Genomic DNA, 27,309 nt, shown 5'->3' on the forward strand with positions numbered 1-27,309 from the left:
CCCTCATTACCCCATCCTCGTAGAGACGGTGCCTGCTCCCAGACCACCAATAACCAGCAAAAATCTATTTAAGCATAAAAATTCAAAAATAAAAAATAATATAGCACCTTCAACTGCACCACAGACTAAAACAGTTAAATGTGGTCTATTAAACATTAGGTCTCTCTCTTCTAAGTCCCTGTTAGTAAATGATATAATAATTGATCAACATATTGATTTATTCTGCCTTACAGAAACCTGGTTACAGCAGGATGAATATGTTAGTTTAAATGAGTCAACACCCCCGAGTCACACTAACTGCCAGAACACTCGTAGCACGGGCTGAGGCAGAGGATTAGCAGCAATCTTCCATTCCAGCTTATTAATTAATCAAAAACCCAGACAGAGCTTTAATTCATTTGAAAGCTTGACTCTTAGTCTTGTCCATCCAAATTGGAAGTCCCAAAAAACAGTTTTATTTGTTGTTATCTATCGTCCTCCTGGTCGTTACTGTGAGTTTCTCTGTGAATTTTCAGACCTTTTGTCTGACTTAGTGCTTAGCTCAGATAAGATAATTAGTGGGCAATTTTAACATCCACACAAATGTTGAGAATGACAGCCTCAACACTGCATTTAATCTATTATTAGACTCAATTGGCTTTGCTCAAAATGTAAATGAGTCCACCCACCACTTTAATCATATCTTAGATCTTGTTCTGACTTATGGTATGGAAATTGAAGACTTAACAGTATTCCCTGAAAAGTCCCTTCTGTCTGATCATTTCTTAATAACATTTACATTTACTCTGATGGACTACCCAGCAGTGGGGAATAAGTTTCATTACACTAGAAGTCTTTCAGAAAGCGCTGTAACTAGGTTTAAGGATATGATTCCTCCTTTATGTTCTCTAATGCCATATACCAACACAGTGCAGAGTAGCTACCTAAACTCTGTAAGTGAGATAGAGTATCTCGTCAATAGTTTTACATCCTCATTGAAGACAACTTTGGATGCTGTAGCTCCTCTGAAAAAGAGAGCTTTAAATCAGAAGTGCCTGACTCCGTGGTATAACTCACAAACTCGCAGCTTAAAGCAGATAACCCGTAAGTTGGAGAGGAAATGGCGTCTCACTAATTTAGAAGATCTTCACTTAGCCTGGAAACAGAGTCTGTTGCTCTATAAAAAAAGCCCTCCATAAAGCTAGGACATCTTACTACTCATCACTAATTGAAGAAAATAAGAACAACCCCAGGTTTCTTTTCAGCACTGTAGCCAGGCTGACAAAGAGTCAGAGCTCTATTGAGCCGAGTATTCCTTTAACTTTAACTAGTAATGACTTCATGACTTTCTTTGCTAATAAAATTTTAACTATTAGAGAAAAATTAGTCATAACCATCCCAAAGACGTATCGTTATCTTTGGCTGCTTTCAGTGATGCCGGTATTTGGTTAGACTCATTCTCTCAGATTGTTCTGTCTGAGTTATTTTCATTAGTTACTTCATCCAAACCATCAACATGTCTATTAGACCCCATTCCTACCAGGCTGCTCAAGGAAGCCCTACCATTATTTAATGCTTCGATCTTAAATATGATCAATCTATCTTTATTAGTTGGCTATGCACCACAGGCTTTTAAGGTGGCAGTAATTAAACCATTACTTAAAAAGCCATCACTTGACCCAGCTATCTTGGCTAATTATAGGCCAATCTCCAACCTTCCTTTTCTCTCAAAAATTCTTGAAAGGGTAGTTGTAAAACACCTAACTGATCATCTGCAGAGGAATGGTATATTTGAAGAGTTTCAGTCAGGTTTTAGAATTCATCATAGTACAGAAACAGCATTAGTGAAGGTTACAAATGATCTTCTTATGGCCTCAGACAGTGGACTCATCTCTGTGCTTGTTCTGTTAGACCTCAGTGCTGCTTTTGATACTGTTGACCATAAAATTTTATTACAGAGATTAGAGCATGCCATAGGTATTAAAGGCACTGCACTGCGGTGGTTTGAATCATATTTATCTAATAGATTACAATTTGTTCATGTAAATGGGGAATCTTCTTCGCAGACTAAGGTTAATTATGGAGTTCCACAAGGTTCTGTGCTAGGACCAATTTTATTCACTTTATACATGCTTCCCTTAGGCAGTATTATTAGACGGCATTGCTTAAATTTTCATTGTTACGCAGATGATACCCAGCTTTATCTATCCATGAAGCCAGAGGACACACACCAATTAGCTAAACTGCAGGATTGTCTTACAGACACAAAGACATGTCTCAGAGTGATGCTGAACAACTAATTCATGCATTTATTTCCTCTAGGCTGGACTATTGTAATTCATTATTATCAGGTTGTCCTAAAAGTTCCCTGAAAAGCCTTCAGTTAATTCAAAATGCTGCAGCTAGAGTACTAACGGGGACTAGAAGGAGAGAGCATATCTCACCCATATTGGCCTCTCCATTGGCTTCCTGTTAATTCTAGAATAGAATTTAAAATTCTTCTTCTTACTTATAAGGTTTTGAATAATCAGGTCCCATCTTATCTTAGGGACCTCATAGTACCATATCACCCAATAGAGCGCTTCACTCTCAGACTGCAGGCTTACTTGTAGTTCCTGGGGTTTGTAGGAGTAGAATGGGAGGCAGAGCCTTCAGCTTTCAGGCTCCTCTCCTGTGGAACCAGCTCCCAATTCAGATCAGGGAGACAGACACCCTCTCTACTTTTAAGATTAGGCTTAAAACTTTCCTTTTTGCTAAAGCTTATAGTTAGGGCTGGATCAGGTGACCCTGAACCATCCCTTAGTTATGCTGCTATAGACTTAGACTGCTGGGGGTTCCCATGATGCACTGAGTGTTTCTTTCTCTTTTTGCTCTGTATGCACCACTCTGCATTTAATCATTAATGATTGCTCTCTGCTCCCCTCCACAGCATGTCTTTTTCCTGGTTCTCTCCCTCAGCCCCAACCAGTCCCAGCAGAAGACTGCCCCTCCCTGAGCCTGGTTCTGCTGGAGGTTTCTTCCTGTTAAAAGGGAGTTTTTCCTTCCCACTGTCGCCAAGTGCTTGCTCACAGGGGGTTGTTTTGACCGTTGGGGTTTTTACATAATTATTGTATGGCCTTGCCTTACAATATAAAGCACCTTGGGGCAACTGTTTGTTGTGATTTGGCGCTATATAAATAAAATTGATTGAATTGATTGATTGATTAACAACACAACAACAAACAACCTAAAGAATACAATGCCTAATTCAAGTTGGAAAAGTTGTTCCCTACCTTAGAGGGACTTCTGGCACTGAGAGGAGGCAGCTAGTCTCTCATAGTCCAGACAGTAGGAGCTGAGCACCAACCATAAGCAGGCCGCAAGGTGGTTATCAGTCATGGTGGCTCTGTATTTTGACTACGGTTGGGTATCGAGAACTGGTTCTTTTCGAGAATCGTTAAGAAATGATTTGATCCATCGACATCAATAGCCTTTTTGCTTAACAATTCCCTTATCAGTCCTTCAGAGTGGCATGTTGATTTGAGGGTGTTTATCTGGAAAACTATCATTTCTCTATGTTGATTACAGACCCTGCAGTGGATCTGCAATGAACCACTTCTGAAGCAGCTCTGCAATGAAGCAATGAAGCAGTCCTCCGACCTGCTGCTTCATTGGTTCTCTGCTTCGCTGTTTTTCAGAAACAGCAAGTCCGTTTCTTAACCCCTATCAAAGCCATTCAAAGATGTCAATCGTGAGTCACTTTTATGTGGATTAAAATCTCTAAACTCTTGTCTTGTTGCAAGTAAGAAATGAGAATCATCTTCCGTCCCGTTCGCACAGCTCCAAATGCTGCGTTGCTCTCTGCCAAGTCAAGTTAGAAAGATAGGGTCCGAATCGCCGTTTTAAATCAAATGACACTCTTTCTGTTGTGTGGGCCGCCAGAAGAGGAGGTACTGCTGGCCCACCACCAGAAGGCGCCCTGCCTGAAGTGCGGGCTTCAGGCACGAGAGGGCGCTGCCGCCTCAGGAACAAGCCGTGGTGACAGCTGTCACCCATCATCTGTGACAGCTGTCACTAATCCATACATCTGGTATAAAAGCAGGAAGACACCTCCACCAAACTGCCGAGATATCATCTTCATTTGGAGGTACTACTCTCAGCCTTTTCTTGAGATTTATAAATCTGTGATTGTGAGTGTTTGCAGGAGAACCGGTCGTTTTGGTGGAGGCTGTGCATGACGGCGCTCCTTTTCCTCTGAGACCACTGCAACGTGTTGAGTGAGAGGTGGAGGTGGCATTCCAACCATTGTTACTGGGTGTTCACACACCCACCCTTTGACTGTCTTTTGCTTTCTACCAGCAGTACCAGATCCGACACGCCGGAGAGGTGGCCACCTGGGGACTCCGGGACTTGGCGGCTCCAGTATTCCTCGGGTTCAGGTGGCGGTGGAAATCGTGTGGTTCCGGTTCGTTTCCTGACGGGCGTCTCCTATCGTCGAGCCTGCCCACACACACCTTTATTAATTGACTGTTGCACATTCTGATTCTGCTGTGTTTGGTTGTGACATTCACACCAGTAAAGTGTTATAATTTGACTTCTTCCATTGTCCGTTCATTTACGCCCCCTGTTGTGGGTCCGTGTCACTACACTTTCCCAACATCTTTCCAAATGTTGTAATACAGAGAACAAACTACAACAGACTACAATGTTTATTTCCTCCCAAAATGAGATGTCCTGCATTCTTATGAATTACATTGATGTTTACTTGCAGTGCAGCCATTTGCAAGAGCTCAACTCAGAGGTACAGAGTAAGATTTGTGTCATTAATGTCTGAAAGGATATTCTTTGAGAAAAACTACAGATTTTATTTATTTCTATTTATGTCCAGATATCAAGGATGAAGCCAGTCTGCTCTGTGTCAGCCTGATCCTCAATCTCAGAAGCTAAGCAGTGCAGGATCTAGTTAGTACTTGGATGGGAGACCACTTCGGAACACCAGCGGCTGTGTGTTTCTCCAGGTGATACTGGAGTTGCGTCAGAAAGGGCATCAGGCTTAAAAATTGCGCCAAATACCAACGTGGCTCTGGCTGTATCCGCTGTGGCGACCCTGAATAACAAACAGGAGCAGCCTTAACAAACAATTTTGACGTGATCATTTTGATGTGTGAAAAGGCAGATTCACACAGATAAGTTGATCCAAAAAAGTGCAGTCAAATTCTGTGCCGTTTGTCTGCGGTTGGGGTATTTCTCTTTCTGCATTAGATTCCAGAGTTGGACATTCATGCCAGGTGTTGCTCTGGAATTGAGCTCAATGTCATTTTTCAGTGTGAGGATCTCATTCCCAATAGCACAGCTATCCAGGCTGAAGACTCATGTTTCAGAAATTCTTTCATTTTGGGCAACAAATTTACCTCTGTGTGCAGCAGCATCTGTGTATTCTGCACGTCTCCTCCAGCTGTGCACGGAATAAATGCTTCTGCAGACTCCTGCCTCGAACAGAACATGCAATCTTGTTAGCCACATCCATCACACCTTCCATATTTAGGGACTGTTGTGCTGCCAGGCGACTTTTCATTTCCTGGACTTTTCAGGTGTGCAGAGGTCATTTAGCCGGGAAGTTTGCACTGTAGCTCTTGTGACTCATTCTGAAATGCCGCTCCAAATTCCCTTTATTTGGTAAAGCTACATTGCTGTATTGCAGATAAGACAGATGGATTTGCCATTCGAATAAATGAAAAAATAATCCTCCTCCTGCTCTGAATGAAAAAGATAAGTTTTCGATTTTTTAGCTTCTGCTGTTGTTTTCTTTTTCTTCTATGGTGTTTAACGCCAGTCAGCATTCTTATTGGTGCATTGCTGCCACCTTCTGCATCAGTCCGTCATAGCAGCACTAACTAAATTGTCTCAGATTTTTTTTTTTTTTCATGCAATGGACTGAAACTCGCAACCGACCCAAATGGTTGGGCACACCTGGTGTAGCGTGTAGCATTGTAAAAGGGATTATATTTCACAGTACTCACCCGCCAACCCCCATCCCCCCACCACCCCTTTCAAAAAATAATCTGACACATGTTTTCCTGTTTTTTTTTTGTTTTTTTTTAGTAAGTAAGTTACAGAGCGAAAACGTGTTTCATTATAGTGCTGCACTCCAGCACATTACACATAGGGGTGGAGACTGAGATGTACTTCTGTCTTGATGTGCTATGATCCCTCACTGCTGTCAGCACCTTTGCTTATAAAGTGCTATTATAAAGCACAAAATGAATTCCTCATCAGCTGATGCCCACTGAGTTCGTCAGAAGATTTTGTGCGTATTCAAAACTTTGAGTGGAGATCAGTCATTTGATTTCTAATCAATTTTAATGTGTCCCTCCCCCATGCTCTCAAATAATCTGATGCCCCTTTAATTTTTTTAAAGAGAGATGTGAACACCTGAAAGGTGCTGTCCAAAGTGCTGAAGCATAAGAGCTATCATCACTGCTGCCAACAGTGTGCCTTTTACTACTCCTACATGCCTGAAAAATATTTAGTTGTTTTTTTTTATTTTTATGAAGACTCACTGGAGCAGTACACTTTAATGTTTTCCATGAATGAATAGGACATTGCTTTGTTAAGTGCCAAAATTGTTTATCATGACATCATACTGCTTTCAAGTCGTTGCTGACAACACTCTGTGATGGAAAGCTCAGCTCTTTTTCCATGTGACAGTGGTATCTCAGCCCACGTTAGTTCAGATACAGGTGTAGCTCAAGTTTTTTCCCCTGACATTATTTGAATGTTATGTGTGAGCATGCTGGTGGAAAGCTTTCAAAGAAGTTAGTTCAACTCTTCTGCCATCCCTCTGGTTTGTTCAAATGGAGAGAAAATAATGCTACTGATTGGTAGCACATGATATCCATTTGGGACAACCTATCTTCTGACTTAACTTCCACTCTGCTCAAATTCATTATTAAAAGTCAGTGAATGGTTGGGATAGCTGACTCTCTGCAGATGCAACGTACACAATCCCAAAACACAAGTTGTGATACTGCATTCACATGTTGGTGGTATGTAGCAGACAGTAAACCAGATATCCTGATAAAATCTGACCTGTGGTGTTGAAGCCAAACAGCAGGGGGCAAGAGACAGCGAAGGCCAGGACCCACACTGTGGCAATCATTGCAAAAACTCTCTTCCTGGAACGATGAGTGGTATTATACAAAACAGGCATCACCACCGCTGTGTACCTGCAGAAACACACATATTACAGAGTCTGACATTGTGGTCTATATGGTAAAATAAAACAAATTACATGAAGAAATATATTATAATGATTATTATATTACCTTTTTGCTGTTATTTCTTAATTTATTATAAGTGGCTTCATGCCACCGAGCCCTATATAAGAACTAGAGTCAGCAGTCGCGCTGAGACATGTTCCAGCAAGGAGGCATGGTTGCCATTTTGGGTCAGAGCAACTCAGTGGGTAGTGTGCACTGACGCTCAAAGAATCTCATCAAGAAACAGGTGCAAAAATGCAGGAAAGCTGTGCATGTTGGCAAAGTCACAAACAGAGGAAGAAGGGAGACAAGATTCCCTTCCATAAGTAAGCAGTTTTGGTTATTCTTGTTACTTTTTCCGTGACTTTTGGGCAATCAACTGGTGAAAAGCATCATGTCTGTGTGCCAAATTGATGATTTACAAACCACCTGGAATTTTATTCAAAGCTGAATTTATTCAGTACTATACAAAAATGGATTTAATTAATGGGGACCGTGTGGAATTAATTAATGCAGCCTGTGTGTCCACTCTGGATTGTGTCATATTGTGCCTTCATGCAGAATTTGGAAGCTGGAACATATCGGATCTGTTTTAACTTTCAACACTAAAATAAAATAAAATAATAATTTTGTAGCCAATAGCGTATTTGCTTTATTGGCTGATGGATCCACTTGCTCATAGAATCAGAAATTGTTTACAGCTGCAGGTGTCTCGTCCACATCGTGCGGTTTAGAACGAATTTGGAATCCTGTCAAAGTTAATTACAACCCCAATTCCAATGAAGTTGGGACGTTGTGTAAAATGTAAATAAAAACAGAAAACAATGATTTGCAAATCCTCTTCAACCTATATTCAATTGAATACACCACAAAGACAAGATATGTAATGTTCAAACTGATAAACTTGATTGTTTTTGTGCAAATATTTGCTCATTTTGAAATGATGCTTGCAACACGTTTCAAAAAAGCTGGGACAGTGGTATGTTTACCACTGTGTTACATCACTTTTCCTTCTAACAACACTCAGTAATCATTTGGGAACTAAGGACACTAATTGTTGAAGCTTTGTAGGTGGAATTCTTTCCCATTTTTGCTTGATGTATGACCTCAGTTGTTCAACGGTCCGGGGTCTCTGGTGTCGTATTCTGCGCTTCAAAATGCAGCACACATTTTCAATAGGCCACAGGTCTGGACTGCAGGAAGGTCAGTCTAGTACCCGCACTCTTTTACTACGAAGCCACGCTGCTGTAACACGTGCAAAATGTGGCTCGGCATTGCCTTGCTGAAATAAGCAGGGACGTCCCTGAAAAAGACGCTGCTTAGATGGCAGCATTTGTTGGTCCAAAACATGGATGTATCTTTCAGCATTGATGGTGCCATCACAGATGTGTAAGTTGCCCATGCAATGACCACTAACACACCCCATACCATCACAGATGCTGGCTTTTGAACTTTGCACTGGTAACAATCTGGATGGTCGTTTCCACAAATACAGAATATGTCAGTGTGCTGCCATCCGAGGCACTCAACTGCATACCAGGAGCAACCTGGAGGTTGCAGTCTCAATGAGAGAGTTATGATGTGGACACAAGAGTTGAAAGGGCTACCAGCCATTCGTGCTAGCAATATGTATGCTTACTTGCTTATTGACTGTGGACAGACAACAGTGGCAGAGATTTTTTTTCTGCAGGTGCTACGGGGGAGCTTGGCATTGTTATGAGGGTGCTATGGGCTCGTGTGTCAATGACAGCTCTCTGCTACACCTCTGCCACATTCACGGGCATGCATACACATAGCCACATTCTGATCTGTGACAGTCACTAATGACATATAGTGGAGCAGATAAGTTTGAGTTTGGGCCAGAATTGTTCACTTGGTGATACAAGCATCAGATTTGGCATGAATGTTCTCCATAAATTAGTGTTTGAGAAAGAAGTGCGGGCCACTTGAAAATCCAATATGGCGGCCAGGTATTTTATTTTATATAAAGAATTCAGGCGCAAAACCCCGCAAATGCCACGCCCATGGAACATGAGATAACCATTGCAAGTGAAAGCTTACCGAGGCTCATATCCGATAACAAAATCAATTCTGCTGCAACACCCCATAAATCCTATGGTAAATGCAAGTCAAGATGTGGTTTGTATGCAGAACCTCATAAGTGCTATCCCAGTTTGTGTGCAAAACCACATTGTGTAACTCGGTCACGTGACGCAAAGACTGCAGCACCCACAAGAGCTTCTCTGATGCTGCGTTTGCATATAATGATGGCACGTCACGAATGCCACGAAGTTTACATTCTTGGCTGTTGATCACAAATGTGATGATTTGAGGCAGAGGCGTCAGGTGTCCTCGGGAACTGCTGCAACCTGTTACCACGCGTTATGATTAATGTGTTGGTGGAGCATAATCAGGAACCATTATATGCATGGTCAAGAATAATGTTATGCGCTGTTGCACGCTGTTGCACGCTGTTGCGCGTAACAGCGCACCGTTAAGTTTCGTCACAGTGTGAATGAGGTGAATTGTCTCCACACACACACACTCCCATATTCATCCATCAGCTGATGAACAATTCAGATCGCTCCAATTTGCTCCTTTAAATCCACACCAGAAGAACTTTGTGACTGCATGCTTAGTTGGGCTCTGTGCCATGAGGAGGAGGCACATAGAGGAGGAGGAGACGTAGATAGTCAGATGTGTGGCTCCACGCGGCTCTCGTCTCGCTCGTTTTCCCAAACATTAGGCGCAGCACCAGGTGGAACAGCTGCAGGAGCGCGCTGAGGAGCACTGGAATGAAACTTTTAGCCGACTTGGCGTCACTGTTCTTCTTCAGCATACTGCAGGAATGAAACTGAATGCAGTGCAGCAGGGTTTAATTGTGTGCATGTCAGAGAAGAACGCTGTCATGCTCTATTAAGGATCATCACAAATCAAGACGGATCAACACGCTCAGTTGCGACCTCCACAACATGAGCCGAAATGAGGGTGGTGCATGACATTGGTGTAAGATTTTTTGACAGCCAAAAACATGCTCCATGGAAATCACGAATATCACCCACCAACACGCACTATTAAGAACATTATTCAGTTGCGTTAAGTCACATTAAGAATGTCAGTAATGTGCCAAGAATGACGCAAATAGGACATTCGTAATGGGTCTTGCCTATGTGTAAACATACCATTAGCGTACATTAAAGTGATGGACTTACTGAGTTTTGCAAATAAACTGAAGGTGGAGATACCAGGTTTTGCAGCCAAATATATTAAAGGTTGCTAATTAACACATTTCTGAATAAAGTTTGATTTTTGAGATTCCGCTATTTTGTTCAGTGCACCATAACCATTTCATAACAAGAAAGAATGATTCATGGAGATGTAGAACTTCCATCAGGTAAATATCCTTATTTATAACAAAAGTCTGGTGGAGATACAGGGTTTTGCACATGAAATCTTTATATAAGCAGACCAGACTCAAAGGGGTGACCCTCTGCTTGGGCCATGTTACAGACACAAATTACAGAACAATTCACAAAAAGAATATACAAGAAATGCTGTTGGTGCACAGGATAGGTTTTCAGCAAAAACACCAAACCCATCTCTGGATGGAGCTGCACCTTAAACAGAGAGAAAAAACAGAATCAGGCATCAGAAAGTCAAGAAATACAATATAATTTGCCAGCATTAAACAACAAGAAAAACAGGATATTACGGTGATTGCCAGCCACTAGCCCTAAGCTTCACTAAAAGACCCAAAATTTTGGTAAAGTTGAGGCCATGGCATGCTCCATTTCCTAAAAAAAATGAATTAAAAGAGTCAAAAGTGCAGAACTATACTATGCCAGTATGCTAGCCATATGAAAGGGAAAATAAGTGCATCTTAAGTCTGGACTTGAAAGTGTCCACAGAATCTGACTGTTTTATTGACATGGGGAGATCATTCCACAGAACAGAGGCATGATAAGAGAAAGCTCTATGACCCGCACACTTCTTATTCACCCTAGGGACACAAAGTAGTCCTGCACCCTGAGAACGCAAAGCCCGAGCCGATACGTAAGGTTTAATTAGGTCAGCTGGGTAGGGAGGTGCCAGTCCATGAACAATTTTAGACTACGTAGCAGAACCTTAAAATCTGATCTCACTGGGACAGGAAGTCAGTGAAGGGATGCCAAAATGGGTGTAATGTGGTCAAACTTTCTGCTTTGTGTCAAAGGTCTGGCTGCAGCATTTTGAACCAGTGGGAGAGCCCTAATGCTAGACTGTGGTAAACCAGAAAATAGAACATTGCAGTAGTCTAATCTCAAAGAAGTAAATGCATGGATCAGGGTCTCAGCATCAGCCACTGACAGGATGGGACGAATCTTCGCTATATTTCGCAGGTGGAAGAAAGCAGTCCTCATAATATTTCTAATGTGGAGGTCAAAGGACAATGTAGGATCAAAAATTACCCCAAGGTTCCTCACTTTGTCAGTGTGATGTATGACACACGAGCCTAGGCTAAGCGTTAACTGGACAAATTGATGTCGATGTCTCACTGGACCAAGAACCATCATTTCAGTCTTATCAGAGTTTAAAAATAGGAAGTTTCCAGACATCCAACTTCTCACTGATGCAAGGCAATCTTCTTAGGATTTTATGTGAATGAGATTACCAGCAGTTATCGGCATGTATAACTGAGTATCATCAGGATAGCAGGGAAAGGTAATCCCAAAATGTGGCAATATGTGCCCAAGGGGTGCTATATCCACCCATCCATCCATTTTCTTCTGCTTCATCTGAGGTCAGGTCACGGGGGCAGCAGCTCAAGCAAAGCCGCCCAGATGTCCCGATCCACACACACCTCCCCAGCTCCTCCGGGGGAACCCCGAGGCGTTCCCAAGCCAGCTGCAAGACGTAGTCCCTCCAGCGTGTCCTGGGTCTTCTCCGGGGCCTAATCAGGGAGCCTAAGACAGGAGGGGTGCTATATAAAGGGAGAAAATCTGGGGGCCTAAAACGGACCCCTGTAGAACCCCAAATTTCATGTCACTAAGGTTAGAGGTAGTGTTACTGTACAAAATACAGTGAGACCGACTGGTCAAGTATGGCATCAACCATGCAAGGGCACTCCCAGTAATCCCAAAGTGATTTTCCAGCCTATCAAGTAGAATATGATGATCGACGGTATCAAATGCAGCACTGAGATCTAACAGCACCAGAACCATAGTGGTGTCCGAATCCATTACAAACAGAAGATCATTCACCACTTTAGTGAGAGCCGTCTCTGTAGAATGATATTTTCTAAAAGCAGACTGCAGTGGCTCAAAGAGATTATTCTCAGTAAGATAGTGCATCAGCTGCTATGACACACCACTTTTTCCAGAATTTTAGAGCAAAATGATAGATTTGATATTGGCTGATAGTTTTTCAATACACAAGGGTCAAGATTAGTTTTCTTAAGTAATGGTTTAATCACTGCAGATATGAAACATTTAGGAACAAATCTAGAAGTTAAAGATATATTAATCATTTTAAACACAGTCGGCCCAAGGGTGGGCCACAGGTCCTGAAACAGTTTTGTTGGTATAGGATCAAAAAAACAGGTTGTGCTTTTTGTTGATGTTGTGACTTTTGTCAGCATGCCTAGAGAGATACTGTCAAATTCTGTAAATTTAGGTAATACCTCAGTAACGGTGCCCACATCAATAGGAGGGTGTAGTGGCTGGGTTGAGGCATGCATATGTTTAACCTAATGTCTTCTATTTTCTTCTCAGAATAATCCAGGAAATCTTGTGCTGTAAAAGGAGAGTGAACTACAGGTGGTTGTCCATGAATAAGTGTTGCCACCGTGTCGAACAAGAACTTTGAGTTATGCTTGTTTTTGTTGATCAAATCAGAGTAATGGGTCCGCTTTGTAGCCAGTAATGCATGCTTATAGTCTAAGATAGCATCACACCACGCAAGGTGGAATACTTCTAATTTTGAACTACGCCATTTCTGTTCTAAACCTCTAGCCTTATGCTTGAGGTCATGCAGTTAATCACTGAACCAAGGTGACTGTGTTTTGGGGTAGCGCGGTTTTAACACAGGTGGTGCAATCATGTCGAGTGCAGTTTTGAGCACTGAGTTTAAACTATCCACAAGACGGTACTTGCCAAATGTGAAGCTAAGACATCAGGCAGTCTAGCTTTGGGTTCAGTCTTAGTTGAGGAGTTGATGCATTGCCGTAGTGTTATATAAGGTTGTTGTTCCACTAAACACGGCAGCAAAACTGTCAACTTAATAAGTGAGTGATCAGAGACCACTGATGTAAGAGGCATGATGTCAATACTCATGACAGCAATACCACGTGCAATAACCAAATCCAGGGTATTTCCACTAATATGCGTCGAGTGCATTGCCGAAATCCTAATGCAGCCATAATTTCCATAAATGATTTGCAGAGAGGATCAGAAGGCTTATTTATATGAAGTCACCAATGATCAGAATGTTATCTGCACTAGTTGACAAGTTAGAGATGAACGCACCAAATTCATCTAAGAATTCAGAGTATGGGCCAGGAGGCCTATATACAGTGACAAAGTAATACAGCTGATTTTTATTCTTCTGACTTTGGCAATGCATAATATCCTGAGCAGAGTGGAGAATCAGATGCTCAAACAACATATTTGTGACCCCCAACAGCTAATAAGCGAAACCTAGATTATAAATAAGAGCAACACCTCCGCCTTGCTTCACATCATGAGGGACGTGACTAAATGGATATGCTGGTGGGCAGGCCTCATTTAAGGGGAGGACAGCTGTAGGTTTAAGCCAGGTTTCACATAACACAATCATATCTAAGTGATGATCAATAATTAGAGGATAGTAATCTTATGTTAATGAGACCCAGACTAAGGACCTCAGTGGGGTTGACAGTTGAACTGTGGGGTGGTTCCAGAGTAGCATATATAAGATGCTTATAACTAGGTTTAGGTTTGAGACATTCCACGCACGTTGTAGGTAGCAGACACAAAATCTTTAATATTTCTGGAACAACCATTGGGCCATCCTCAATTTCAACATCATCCAATGTAGTAATGGGTATTAAGTTTGCAAAGTATATCCCTCTATGATTTTTATGGACATGTCTACGGAAGCAGGCCACAGTCTCAACTTGTTGAATTTCCCTCCCTGGCAGATAAACTGCACTGTCACCATAGTGGCATTTCTGCACTAATTTCCCTGCTCAGCTAATGGATTCCACATCCACATTTGTCGTAAGTCTTGCAGGGTCTCTAATCACCTCCTCTGTGGCCTGCTGTAAATTCCTAATGTTACCCTCCCTGTAGAGCTCTATCTATGTTCGCAGACAAGTTGCCAGCGCCTTCTCCAGTAGGGTGGAGGCCGTCTGGCATCAGCAAGCCACGGCAGCCCCAGAATGAAGGCCAGCTAATTAAAGCTCAAGCCTTGCTGTCTACAAAATTGCGCCACCCACCTATTTAACTATGTCAGCCTGCTAAACATCTCATCAGTACCCCGGGAGGGGAGGGGACCAGAGACTATTAATCGATGCCGACACATCTTTCTGGCAAGGTCACAAGTCCTCTCTATGTTCATTTTGTGTCCTCTGAGTGCTTCATCCTGACATCATTGGTGCCGACGTGAATAACTATGTGACTATATCTCATGTCATGTTCCTTAGTCTGTCTTCCTGTCTGTAGCATCAGCACCCTAAGATGGGATGCAGTGTCAGAAGCTCTGGCCCCAGAAATACATTTAACATCAGCCGGTGTCTGTAACCTAGAATAGAATCCCTATAACTATGCACCATGTGTCATGCTCAGTTGTCACATTACAGGGTAACATGTCACATGCTATAGAATCCAATGTACGTCGACATTGTTTGACATGTACTTTGCAAACCAAGCATTCAACAGAGTCAAAACTATTAGCCTATTATCCTATTAGCCCAACCAATAATTTGCATCACCTTTTACCAAAATTCGAGCAAGTTTAACTTTTGACTCCTGTACAAAATGAAATTGACCTTTGTCACCATTCTTGCTGTTTTTACCCCATAACTCCATAACATTCAGTCACAGATTGTCCAAAATGTACCTTTTTTGAATCTTTGCGATCAGACACATAATGTGGTATAGCTTTCAATATGATTGGAGCATTGTTAAATTTGGACCCCTGTGTAATTCTTCATTGACCCCTACATGGCCACCATATTGGATTTTCAAGTGGCCCGCACTTTTTTCTCAAACAATGATTTATCAAATCAAATCAAATCAATTTTATTTATATAGCGCCACATCACAACAAAACAGTTGCCCCAAGGTGCTTTTATTGTAAGGCAAAAGCCATACAATAATTACAGAAAAACCCCAACGGTCAAAACGACCCCCTGTGAGCAAGCACTTGGCAACAGTGGGAAGGAAAAACTCCCTTTTAACAGGAAGAAACGTCCAGCAGAACCAGGCTCAGGGAGGGGCAGTCTTCTGCTGGGACTGGTTGGGGCTGAGGGGAGAGAATCAGGAAAAAGACATGCTGTGGAAGAGAGCAGAGATCAATCACTAATGATTAAATGCAGAGTGGTGCATACAGCGCAAAAAGAGGTGAATAAAAAGAAACACTCAGTGCATCATGGGAACCCCCCAGCAGTCTAAGTCTATAGCAGCATAACTAAGGGATGGTTCAGGGTCACCTGATCCAGCCCTAACTATAAGCTTTAGCAAAAAGGAAAGTTTTAAGCTTAATCTTAAAAGTAGAGAGGGTGTCTGTCTCCCTAATCTGAATTGGGAGCTGGTTCCACAGGAGAGGAGCCTGAAACCTGAAGGCTCTGCCTGCCATTCTACTCTTACAAACCCTAGGAACTACAAGTAAGCCTGCAGTCTGAGAGCGAAGCGCTCTATCGGGTGATATGGTACTATGAGGTCCCTAAGATAAAATGGGACCTGATTATTCAAAACCTTATAATTTTGATAACTTTAATTTATGAAGAACATTCATGCCAAATCTGATGCTTGTATCACCAAGTGATGGATTGTTTCAGTTATCTGCTGCACTAATACAGAATGACAAAAATCACACACAAACCCAACCACCATGTACCGGCTTGGGTCCTGCGTTCACAGGGTATGGCACTCCTCTTTGTTTCTAGGGTGAATAAAAATTCTGCCAGACACAGGGCTTTTCTTATTGTGCCCCTGCCCTGTGGAACGATCCCCAGTGCATATCAGGCATTTGGACACTGTGGAGACTTTTAAATCAAGACTTAAGACCTACCTGTTTTCCCAGTTTTAGCATTAGTATTTTATGTATGTTACTATGTTCCCCATCAACTACAGAATCCATTTTAAGATTGCTTTCATTACACACCAATACATCCATGGCAATGTCCCCACATATTGGTGACTGTTTTTATCTTAAGATTTTCTGTTTTTATTCTCTTATTTATCTGTGGTGTTATTTTTTCCTGTAGCACTTTGAGATTTTTATTAATGAAAGGTGCATTATAAATTAAATGTATTATTATTATCATGACATTGTTGAATGTGACGTCATTGAACATCATGTTTCACTCATTTTGTGTAAAACACTCAGTTCTGTTGATGAATGTTTATTTTCTTTTATGAGTGGAATATTTATCTCATCACATGAATCTGAAAATGCCAAAAGTGTCTTACTGTGGAAAACTGAAAGTATGATGCCCTGCCTCTGTAACATGTTGTTAACAGTGTAATTTAACAGTCTAATTTAGCATATTATTATTTTTTCTTCTTGTTGGTGGTGGGACAAAGCACCACCATCCTCCAGCTGAGAAACTCACCCAGAACAGACAATCACTGAGGGGCTTCTTTAAAAACACTTAAAAAAAAAACCTTTAAAAAATCTGTAACAAGTAACTTCCATCATAATGAAAAACACATTTCCAGATGTCATCTTCCAAAACAAGGGTGTCATGTGCAGAACAGTTTTCATCTGTGATGATGAACTCTGGCAACAAGTCAGATTAAAAGACTTTATTTAATCTGTGAGGTGGCTTTTAAAGTTTTAGCTTTCATTCCTAATTAATTAGCTGCATGTCCATTTTTCATAGAAACGTTACAGCACAATATACAAGCCTGGCGTGTGTACTACAGGATTTTCACGCTGTTTCACTGGATCTGTGAGAACGGAGATATTGCTGAAATGGAACACTTTTTGAAAATGACAAAGAAAAAGATTGTATAGCAGCAGTTCAATTTCAGTGTAGAGAAGACCTTAAAACATGGGATGAAATTAAACTAAAATAATAAATGAAGAATTATTTTGGGGTGCTAAAGGAGTATTATGACAAATCCAGGGGGACCTCTAGCGCCCCCTAGCACCCCCCTGGTGCCGCCCATGACAGACAATGAAGAAGCAAGCAACACAAATGTGAGGATGACTATCAGATGTTTACTGTTTCCTCATGCTGAACTAGTAGAACGTGGAGTCTCACCATAGGTGAGACTCGGAACAGCTGATATGAAGTCCATAGCTGGGCATCACCATGTTGGCAACAGTGGAGGCAACAAATGTCTGTTCTTTTTATTTATGGAGAAAAAACCCACCACCATTGGATCTTAGCCAGAGAAATGGTTGGATTACAACACTCCGTTGAAGAAGCCACGGTGGACGCTAGTGAGATAATACGGGTAAGCTGTGTTTGTAGCGTTAGCTACTACGAGGGCTGTCAATAAAGTATAGGTCCTTTTTATTTTTTCAAAAACTATATGGATTTCATTCATATGGTTTTTTACGTCAGACATGCTTGAACCCTCGTGCACATGCGTGAGGTTTTTACACGCCTGTCGGTGACGTCATTCGCCTGTGAGCACTCCTTGTGGGAGGAGTCTGTCCAGCCCCTAGTCGGAATTCCTTTGTCTGAGAAGTTGCTGAGAGATTGGCGCTTTGTTTGATCAAAATTTTTTCTAAACCTGTGAGACACATCGAAGTGGACACGGTTTGAAAAATTAAGCTGGTTTTCGTGTGAAAATTTAACGGCTGATGAGAGATTTTGAGGTGATACTGTCGCTTTAAGACTTCCCACGGAGCGAGACGTCGTGCAGCACTCCCAGGCGCCGTCGTCAGCCTGTTTCAAGCTGAAAATCTCCACATTTCAGGCTCTATGATCCAGGACGTCGTGAGAGACAGAGCAGTTTCAGAAGAAGTCGGTTTCAGCATTTTATCCGGATATCCACTGTTAAAGATTTTTTTTTAATGAAAGACGTTGCGGACGGGTCCGCGCGTCGGGACGCAGCCGCCGCGACGCTCCGCCACAGGAAAAAACCCCTCTGTTGAAAGCCTTAAGGACAAGTTGGAACATGTCCTGCCTGTTAAACAATTTCTCATATACTCAATCCACGGCGCGGTGCGGCGGCACAGGAAAAACACCTCCGTGTGATAACCAGTTGTAAATCCAGGCGGCTTTGATGGCTTTCAGTGGAGTGGAGTATATGAGAAATGTTTTTAACAGCTGGACATGTTCCAACTGTCCTTAAGACTTCCAACGGAGGTGTTTTTCCTGTGGCGAAGCATCGCGGCAGCTGCGAGCCGATGCTGCAATCCGCCCGCAAGTCTTTCATTAAAAAATCTCCCTTTAACAGTGGAATATCCGGATATAAATGCTGAAACCGACTTCTTCTGACAACTTCTCTGTTCTCTCACGATGTTCTGGATCAATAGAGCCTGAAATGTGGAGGTTTTCAGCTTGAAAAAGGCTGACGACGGCGCCTGGGAGTGCTGCATGACGTCTCGCACCGTGGGAAGTCCTTTAAAGCGACAGTATCACCTCAAAATCTCTCATCAGCCATTCAAATTTTCACTGAAAACCAGCTAATTTTTCGAACCGTGTCCACTCGATGTGTCTCACAGGTTTAGAAAAAATTTTGATCAACTAAAGCGCCAGTCTCTCAGCAACTTCTCAGACAAAGGAATTCCGACGAGGGGCTGGATGACTCCTCCCACAAGGAGTGCTCACAGTGCGAATGACGTCACCGACAGGCGTGGAAAAACTTACGCATGCGCTACGAGGGTTCAAGGCATGTCTGACGTAAAAACATATGAATGAAATCCATACAGTTTTTGAAAAAAATAAAAGGACCTATACTTTATTGACAGACCTCGTTATCTAGTTTACTCATTTTCTGGCGTTTGATACAAACAAGCACTGCATAAATAACACCATACATATATTAACGTTATGTAATCCTGGCATTACGGTGTACTACTTATTGAGTAGTATTTTAACTTGATTGTGCTTTTATACAAGCTTCAGCGGCGCTGTGCGGTGCGATGCAGTAGTTTCCACATAGCCAAACCGTCCACACCAAGTGACAACACAAAGTAGTTAAAAATAATTGAGGACCCCTTTTTCATATCATCTTCCCACTGTTATGACCCGTGGGTGAGCAGAGTCGATCCCTTTGAGCTTTTCAAAAAGGTTTTTGTTTCTACCCGTGTAATATCTTCCGTTGTTCTATACTGAAAACACTGCTCACTGTAAGTCCTAAGACAAACGGAAATGCCTCTGTTAAAGTAAAGTGGGTGGGGCTGAAAAAGGTGAATAGGGTCTGGTGTTCTGCTCTCTCGGCAGTGGACAAGAGCCAAAGCCCACATGATCTATAATTTTTTTTTTTAAATTGCCATGCTGATATAATAATACAACGGCTGTCAAAAAGGCAGGAATCTGGGCCTTTTGGGTGCGAGAATTGAATTAAGCAATACATATGACAAGCACTGATTTAAGAGTTCATCAGCACAGTATTCACCAGAAGTGGGTAATGAGCTCAGAGGGAAACAAGGATCAGCAATACTCAGAGTCAGCAATTAGCCCACGTTGCACCCGACCCATAATGGACGTGATATACGTTTGTTTAGAGCCAGCTAAGTGCCACTATTCTTTATCCTCATCTAACTAATTACACTTGTTCTTGGTCTGAGTGAAACCTGCAGCCAAACAGAGAGAAAAATAACTAAAAATACTCTCTTGTTTACTCTATGCTTATCCTCCTGTTACCTTCTCTTGTCTGGATAAATGGATTCACTGATGAGAAAAAAATCCTAAAAATTTAATGCAACCTACATGGTTTATTGATGGTTCGTTTATTCACATCATGCGCTTTACTCTGAAGATGAAGAAAGAGGTATTCAGCTCTGTGTCACTACTTTACATTCAATCTTTGTGTCCAATCTGTACACTGCCACTAATTAGTCAGGCAGGACTTCATCCTTCAAATACTAAACAACAAATACGAGGTCTATTAGATAATAAACTGACCCTTTTATTTTTTTTTTAAATATATGGATTTGAATGACGTGCGATTCCACCAATCATGCTTGAACCCTCGTGTGCATGCGTGAGTTTTTTTCACGCGTCGGTGACGTCATTTCCCTGTGAATTCCTTTGTTTCACACGCTGCTCGAGACGGCGCGCGTTGCTTTATCAAATTTTTTCTGGACCTGTGAGGAATATCCGAGTGGACACTATTCGAGAAATTAAGCTGGTTTTCGGTGAAAGGTTTAATGGCTGATGAGAGATTATGGGGTGTTTCTGTCGCTGTAAGGACTTCCCACGGAGCGGGACGTCGTGCAGCACTTCCAGGCGCCGTCGTCGGCCTGTTTCGACCTGAAAACATCCTAATTTAAGGCTTAATTCACCCAAGAGGCGGCATGAGGACTTTATGTGGACATTCCACTGTTAGGACATTTTTTAATGAAAGACTGTGCGCGCAAATTCGCCGAGTCGTTTCCGTGATGACTCGGCGAATCTGTGTGCGCCGCGACAGGAAAAACACCTCAGTGTTGAAAACCATTTGTAAAATTCAGGCGGCTTTTGATGGCTTTCAACAAGTGAGTAACTGAGAAATTGTTTAACAGCTTGGGCATGTTCCAACTTGCCCGTTAAGGTTTCCAACGGAGGTGTTTTTCCTGTCGCGACCCCCCCCGCGGTCGGATCCGACCCGACATTCGACTCTGCCCGCACATTCTTTCATTACAAAATGTCCGTTAACAATGGAATGTCCGAATAAATTCCTCATGCTGACTTCTTCTGAAAGTTCTCTGTTCTCTGACGACTTACTGGGTCAACAGAGCCTGAAATGTGGAAGTTTTCAACTTGAAACGGCGAGACGCTGCCGCCTCGAAGCTCAGATCACCGTCAGGCACCATGGGCCGTCCTTACGGCGACACTACCAGACCAAAATCTCTCATCAGCCGTTAAAATTTTTACCGAAAACCAGCTGAATTTATCGAATGGTGTCCACTCAGTTGTGCCTTACAGTTTTGAAAAAATTTTGATTCAAACAAAGCAGCAGTCTCTGAGCCATTCCTAAACAATGAAAAAAATCGACGGAGGGTAGGCCACTCCTCACTCAAGACTGCCCACAGGCGAATGACGTAACCGACAGGCGTGAAAAAAACTCTTGCATGCCCACGAGGGTCAAGCATGTCTGATGTAATCACACGTGATTCAAATCCATATGGTTTTTGAAAAAAATAATAAGGTCGGATACTTTTCTAATAGACCTCGTACCAGCACTGATATATAATATCCTATCAAAGTGGCTAGGACGACCCCGGAGCTCTTCTTTAATTCAGCATTTTTAGAAAACATGAGACAGCAGTGTTGCTGAGCCGATACTCGATCACTGAGAACCTCTGGGCTTTAGCAAAGTGCATCAAACAGATGATGTTGTTGTGAAAGTGTAGTGCACGGACCCACAACAGGGGGCGCAAATGACGGGCAATAGGAGATGTTAAATTTGAATACTTTACTGTTGTGAATGCCACAACTACACACAGCAGGTTATAGAATGAATACAAAGTCAATTAATAAAGGTGTCGTGTGGGCAGGCTCGACGATAGGAGACGTCCGTCTGGAGAAGAACTGGAACCACATGATTTCCTCCGCCACCGAACCAGGAGGATACTGGAGCCGCCAGGTCCCGAGTCCCCCAGGTGGCCACTGTCTCCGCGTGTCGGATCTGGTACTGCTGGCGAAGAGCAAAAACAGTCAGGTGTGGGTGTGTGTACACCCCGTAACAAGGATGGTTTTTATTCCACCTCCACCTCTAATCACACGCTCGTGCAGCTCCTGTCTAATTACTTATCTGGTGAAATGCAGAGCGAAGCAGTCGCAGCATACACCGGTCCTTCGGGAAGACAGCTGCAACAATGTATCTAATGAAAACAACGTTAGGAATTCTCAGGCTGAGAGAGTTACCTCCTTGGAAGAACGATATCTCGGCGACGTGGTGGAGGTGTCGTCCTGCTTTTATTTGGGGTGAGGCGCAGATGATTGGTGACAGCTGTCATAGCCGATGAGTGACAGCTGTCAACCTGGCCGCTCGTGGGAGGTGGCAGCGCCCTCTCGTGCCTGAAGCCCGCACTTCAGGCAGGGCGTCCTCTGGTGGTGGGCCAGCAGTACCTCCTCTTCAGGCGGCCCACACAACAGATGTATTTACATCAGTGCCAACAGATCATTAAGAGGTCCCAAACCGGTTCCAGAAAGGGCCGAGAGGGTGCAGGCTTTCTGTGCAGCCACCCACTCCAGCAGGTGATTTCACTGATTAACATCACTTTGAACAGGTGTGAAATCACCTGCTGGAGTGGGTGGCTGCACAGAAAGCCTGCACCCTCTCGGCCCTTTCTGGAACCGGTTTGAGACCTCTGATTAAGACACACCTATGTTCAAGTGTTTGAAATCAACGGTGAGAAAATAATCAGCTGGAATATGTTCTGTATTGTTGCTGCAGGGTGATTTTTTTTTTTTTTTCCTTCTTAAAAACTCCAAGACATCAACTCTTCAAAGAGTTGGTTTTAGCCTGATGGCTATGGATTTAAAAGAAACCCTCAAAGAGTTTGGAAGGTTCTGATAAGAGGATTTATCTTGATGCACTGTGGAGTGTGAAACCTTCACCTGGAAGCCCTATAAGGCTGAGGCTGCACAAGTACTTTCATGTAAAATTTTTCAAATTGGAATTTAGACGTCAGCTTTCTGCAGGCCAGACATGATTTTTGACTTCAAAAGAAAAAAAAAAATCTTCCTATGTGGTGCTGCGTGCAAAGAAAAACAGACATTCTCAAACAAGTTTTAGGCTGTTTTATATTCATACTACATGTACAGTAGAAGCAGTTAAGGTGACAAAATAAAGCTTAATCGCAAATCCAGACACTTTGATTCCTCACTCTACTTCTCAAGTGCTGTAATCAGGGCATTCGTTGATTCCACAAAGAAGACATCATTACCCACAAAGTCAACATTAGTGAACCTTTTATTGCTAACAAAGGCACCAAAGTCATTGGTTTCCACAGCCCTATCCATCACCCAGTCCATGGAAGCATTAAACAGTGTAGGACCCATGACACAACCCTGAGGAATGCCAGTTTACACTAAGAAAAATTGTGAAATTCTGCACCCATTTCATACAGCACTCACTGTATTTTTGCACAAGGCTGGCTTATGATATCCAGCAACCTTTTTGGGATTGCACAAATTCTCTGAATGACCCAGAAAGTACCCCTTCAACAGCTTGAAACACTGCGAAAATCAACATAGGGTAAAAAGAGATGTGTATAATCCCAGCTTCAATGAGTAAAAGTCCAACCTCATACCAGTATTTGTTCCATCCACCCACTTAAGCAGCAGTCCAACTCTTGAGGCAGGTAGATGAGCTAATCGGTGAAATCACCTGTTTTAGGGGCACAGGTATAAACAATCATAGACTGTATATGGAAACAAAACATGGTAGTATTTTTATTCACTCAAGCCAGGATTACCCACCTCTAACTACAAAGAAGCAATGCTTATATTCACACTTGTTAAGAGAAAAAGTAAAAGTAAGTCCCTTCAGCCACAGCAGGTCAGAGGTGGATCTGCATGTTGATTTGGCACAAGTTTTATATCGCACGCCCTTCCTGAGGCAATGCCACATTACATGGATAATGGGTAATATTTTTCAATACTTTATTAGAAATACTCTAATAAAGAAAGTATTTTTTTTTTTTTAAATCACATAAATGTTCATGGATTTAGAAGCTAAAGGGTTAGACTATGTGTTGGGGTTAATATAACTGAAGTGCCTGTACCACATAGAGATGCAAAATCTACTGATTTACCCTCTATTTGAAATGTTAATATTTTATGAAAAAGTTTCTGCAAACTACACTGGAAGACAAATGCCCCTTATTACTCTATATATCATGAAGGTATCTCTTGACTCTAGACTTTGTCAATGATATGCCTTCATTCCTTCAGAAAGCTTCTTGACTTGGCTAGATGTTGTGGAGGGACTTCATTTCACTGAGGTAAGAATTGTGCCATCATCAGCTTTAGCTGTCTTTCATGGTCTTCCAGGCCTTTTGGCATTGTTTAGCTAACTAGTGTGTTCCTTGTATGTATGAATGCCCCAAATTGTTGATCTGGCCACTCTCAAAACTTTCTGCTGACTCAAGTCAAGTCAGGTCTGTGAGCATACATGAGTGCTGTGCATTACCACATCCACCACACTGCGGAACCACCATGAGTCCTGGATGGTAACCACCCAGGCAAACAACCACTCCACCCCTGTTTCTGAAACTTAATCATCCACCTGCTGCAGCCCGGTGAAATGTGGGCATACCGTTAGTCTTCACCAGCCACTGGAGTCTTCAACACTGAGGCATCTGCATGCTGGATCATAAATGCACCACATGGCCCAAATATCATAGATGCAGTTGTCTCACAAGGCAGTAATACTCCTCATCAAAGTCTCCTTAAGTAACTGTTTGTTTGATACAAAGTCCCTCCAGTCCGACACAAGGATCCTCCAAAGATATCTCGTACCAAAGATATTTAGTCGTCAATGGTGACCTATCTGTGTAATTGTTTTTTGGGGGAGAGGGGGTGTTCAGCCTAATTCCGGGCTCCTTCACTTGCATCGACACCACTTTGGAGATCATATTGGGAGTTTCTATGAATCACTATCAAATGTACAAATTCAACACTTGGAATCAATTCCAGACTATCTCCTCATTTTGAAATGGAATAACAAGGAAAGTCAGTCAGTTGTCCAATCACTTCTGGCCTCTCAAATGGAGGGGACTGTGTAAAAAGTGGCTGTAATTTCTAAATGATTGTGATATTTTTGGTATATGCTTGAATTAAGGATAATTGTCTAGTATTGCAATCACATCTTCACTGTTTCATTTCATTCCCATTGTGGTGGTGTACAGAGGCAAAATTACAAAAATTTGGGCCACTAACCAAATGCTTATGGAGCTGGCTGTACATGACAAATGAGCCAGATAACTGTATACCATAGCTCCTCTTTAAGACAGCTGAAGATGTTTAATTGCCTCACCTGTCATCATGGAAAGAAAAAAAATGTATAATGAAAAAATATATTAAATTGTTATATTTATCCAGTGATTTGTATTATAAAGTTATTTTTCTTTTAACTTCACCAGTTTTAGATTATTTTTTACTTGAAATCACTGAATTGTCACATTTGCCGTTCAAATACTGAGAAGAGATGTGCGGTGAGGCAGCAGCCCACTGTTCCTCACCATGGATTGCGCAATCACTGGGCTAACTGCTGGAATGCAGTGCAGTGAGACTGTTTCACTGTCTGTCTGTATGTATGTGTTAAAATGGTCAAACACTTTGGCTATATGAACTTAATTTCCATAGTTTAGCTGATGTACATAATGTACAGTGTTTTTTGTCAACAGCTGTATGTGTGTGTAACATGTTTCATGTGCTGAGCGATCATAAAACGGCTGTAAAACGGCACCAGGTGAGGCACACAGTTCTCCTGCCTCATGTTAGGGGGCACTAGTGATCCCAGGGATTCTTCTTGCACCAACTCCTCAGATGTAGAATAAGTGACAGCAAGCTACAAGAGCAGCCGTTCATTCATCTTTTTCTCTCGCCTGGACTTTACTTTCAGAATGGAGGATTACATATCCAAACTGAAACCATTTTCTAAACTGGACTTTCAATTGAAGCAGGAGGTAATACTTAAAGGAAGACCAACGCCGGAGCTAAAAGCTTCAGACAACAGAAGACCCGCTCTTTTCAAACGGAGTGGGACACACGTAAAGTCTGGCTGTGTGGATGTCCAGTAAGAAACTACCTTTTTCTGCCTCCTTTTCTCAACTTGTGACAATTTCTGGACTCAGATGGGATATTGTGGCCTGAAGAATTTACAAAGATCAAACACGAGCGGACGACCACTCACATTCAAAGCCAGAAAATGCTCCAAACATGCAGTCGGAACAGGACTGAGGAAGGACGACTTTCTTCCCTGGCAGTGATCTCCACTGGGACAGAGAAATTTTTAAAACTGAAGGAAGATAAGGAAAACTTCTACAAGCAAGTCATCGATACTTTTGTTCAGAAGGAGCAGCACCTGGACTTCATTTCTAAGTAAAAAAACTATAATAACGTTTTTTTTTTTTTTTTATTAAACATGCTTTTTGTGTGCTACGGTTTGTATGTGTAAAGAGTGCTGATGTGAGTTTTTAAACATAACCCGTTAACTGCTGCCAATCAAACGGTGAATAAGCTACTCTGTGGGGTTCATATGTTTGTAAATCTGATTGTGATGAAATCAGTGCCTCACCAGTCATCAACCTCACCGCACATCACTGGGTGGCACCTATTTTTATGATTATCTAACTTTGATGAGAGTAGCTACCAACTAGAAGGTCAACTATTCACATAAAAGTACACACCACACACACACACACACACAAAAAAATGCTGGCTCTGGGCCTGCAGGGAGTTATGAAATATTAACCTCTGACATGAAGAAGAAAAGTAAGGCAAATAAATAATGCAAACCCTAGATCCGCACCCACACTTCAGGTTCAAGATGATGCACAGCGCCCTTCTCTGCCCATAGACTGAAAACTGTATGGCCGTTAGTTCAGTCTCAAGCCCAATGTGAACCTGAGCACTCCACATTTTTATCGCTTCTCATCTTTACTTCTTTTGAGGTGTCCGTGAAGCTGTGAGATGGAAATATAAAAGCTTCCAAAGGATAACGTTTACACTCGAGATGATACAGTGAAATCAGTCACACGGCAACTGCAGCCATACGGCAGCCTCAGAGCACGCTCA

At 42.2% G+C, this 27,309-nt stretch overlaps 1 protein-coding gene across 1 annotated transcript in view; it reads right to left on the bottom strand.

The window, feature by feature from the left end:
* The window catches only part of drd3 (dopamine receptor D3), a 156,759-nt gene that overhangs the window by 100,915 nt on the left and 28,535 nt on the right, over positions 1 to 27,309 (bottom strand). Inside the window, exon 4 of the mRNA XM_034169444.1 lies at positions 7,048 to 7,184. Coding sequence (XP_034025335.1) covers positions 7,048 to 7,184 — 137 coding nt within the window. The remainder of the gene's footprint in view (positions 1 to 7,047; positions 7,185 to 27,309) is intronic.

This window comes from Thalassophryne amazonica, chromosome 1 (genome assembly GCF_902500255.1).
Source record: "Thalassophryne amazonica chromosome 1, fThaAma1.1, whole genome shotgun sequence".
In the NCBI taxonomy this organism is placed as follows: Eukaryota; Metazoa; Chordata; class Actinopteri; order Batrachoidiformes; family Batrachoididae; genus Thalassophryne; species Thalassophryne amazonica.